This window comes from Odontomachus brunneus, unplaced genomic scaffold, assembly GCF_010583005.1.
Source record: "Odontomachus brunneus isolate Ranch 3 - 2012 unplaced genomic scaffold, Obru_v1 Obru_scaffold_085, whole genome shotgun sequence".
NCBI lineage: Eukaryota > Metazoa > Arthropoda > Insecta > Hymenoptera > Formicidae > Odontomachus > Odontomachus brunneus.
Window position 1 is genome coordinate 1,204,682 of NW_022639535.1, and position 1,135 is coordinate 1,205,816.

Genomic DNA, 1,135 nt, shown 5'->3' on the forward strand with positions numbered 1-1,135 from the left:
ATATATATATATATATATATATATATATATATATATATATATAATTAGAAGCTATTAAAACAAAGAAGAACTGAAGAAGACAAGATATAAATCGCAAGTATTACACAGCAACGATGCGCGAGAGATCCAGCACTCTCTCAGTTTGAAAAGCTTTTCCGAGGAGAATCATTCTATCCATAATAAAGTCAAACTAAAAATTAAGCAGTCAGAGAAGAGTAGAGCTTTCTCATTCGGTGTTACAGAGATAGTCGGTGGTCTACGTAGTCCATACAGCATAAATAATTAAAGTTACAGTTGGCTATCGATAATACTACCGAAGCTGCTATACTGTCTGGTGTTGGTGAGGATATTCTGGTAGTTTAAAGATGCTTGAGAGACGACGGCGGCGGCGCCCGAGACGGACTCCACTTCGAAATGGCTGGTAGCAGTACTCAGACACTTCTGCAGTTTCCTTATGCCCTGTGTGCGTGGGTGACGTGGATCTAACGCAACACCCTTGCGAGACACCGTGTTAATTTCTTCATCCGTAGCGCTGATCATACTACCGGCACTACGAATACTCGAGCGAGTTATGCTAACACCAGCACTACATCCTCCAACACCGTCACTGTTGTAAGCGCCGTTGCTGCCGCCGCCGCCGTTACCGCCACCGCCACCGGTGCTACAACCATCACTATTATCACGATTGTCACTTCTCTCACCACCAACACCCACTGTACTTCTTCCAGTCATCGGCAATACGCACATCCCGTTCATCTACAAATCAGTGATAAGTCAAACATGGAAGAAGCATACGATACGATCGTTGCTTTCGATTATAAAGTAAAATTATGTGCGGATTAATGCTTTGGTGTGAAAATATTTCAATTCAAGGAACGCGGATTTCTATCAAACTTCCACTACAATAAAATAGCAGAAGTGCGCAGAGAAGCCATTCCCACCCTCATTTGCATTTTCGCTGACGATTGTTGTAACTGTATTTAAATATCTTATATAATACATAGAATATTATCGTTTATTTTTTTAACACGCGCTAAAACGTGTACACAAAGCTATCTTAACTTTTTTCACTTTTTATATGCATATATATATATATATATATATATATATATATATATATATATATATATATATA

General features: G+C 38.9%; 1 protein-coding gene across 9 annotated transcripts in view; it reads right to left on the reverse strand.

Moving 5' to 3' along the window:
- The window catches only part of LOC116847901 (syntaxin-binding protein 5), a 35,271-nt gene that overhangs the window by 8,021 nt on the left and 26,115 nt on the right, over positions 1 to 1,135 (reverse strand). The window contains exon 13 of one of the 9 annotated variants that reach the window (XM_032823408.1): positions 315 to 756. The exons of the other annotated variants lie outside the window; for them this stretch is intronic. Within the exon in view, the coding sequence (XP_032679299.1) occupies positions 315 to 756 (442 nt within the window). The remainder of the gene's footprint in view (positions 1 to 314; positions 757 to 1,135) is intronic. 9 annotated transcript variants of the gene reach the window in all.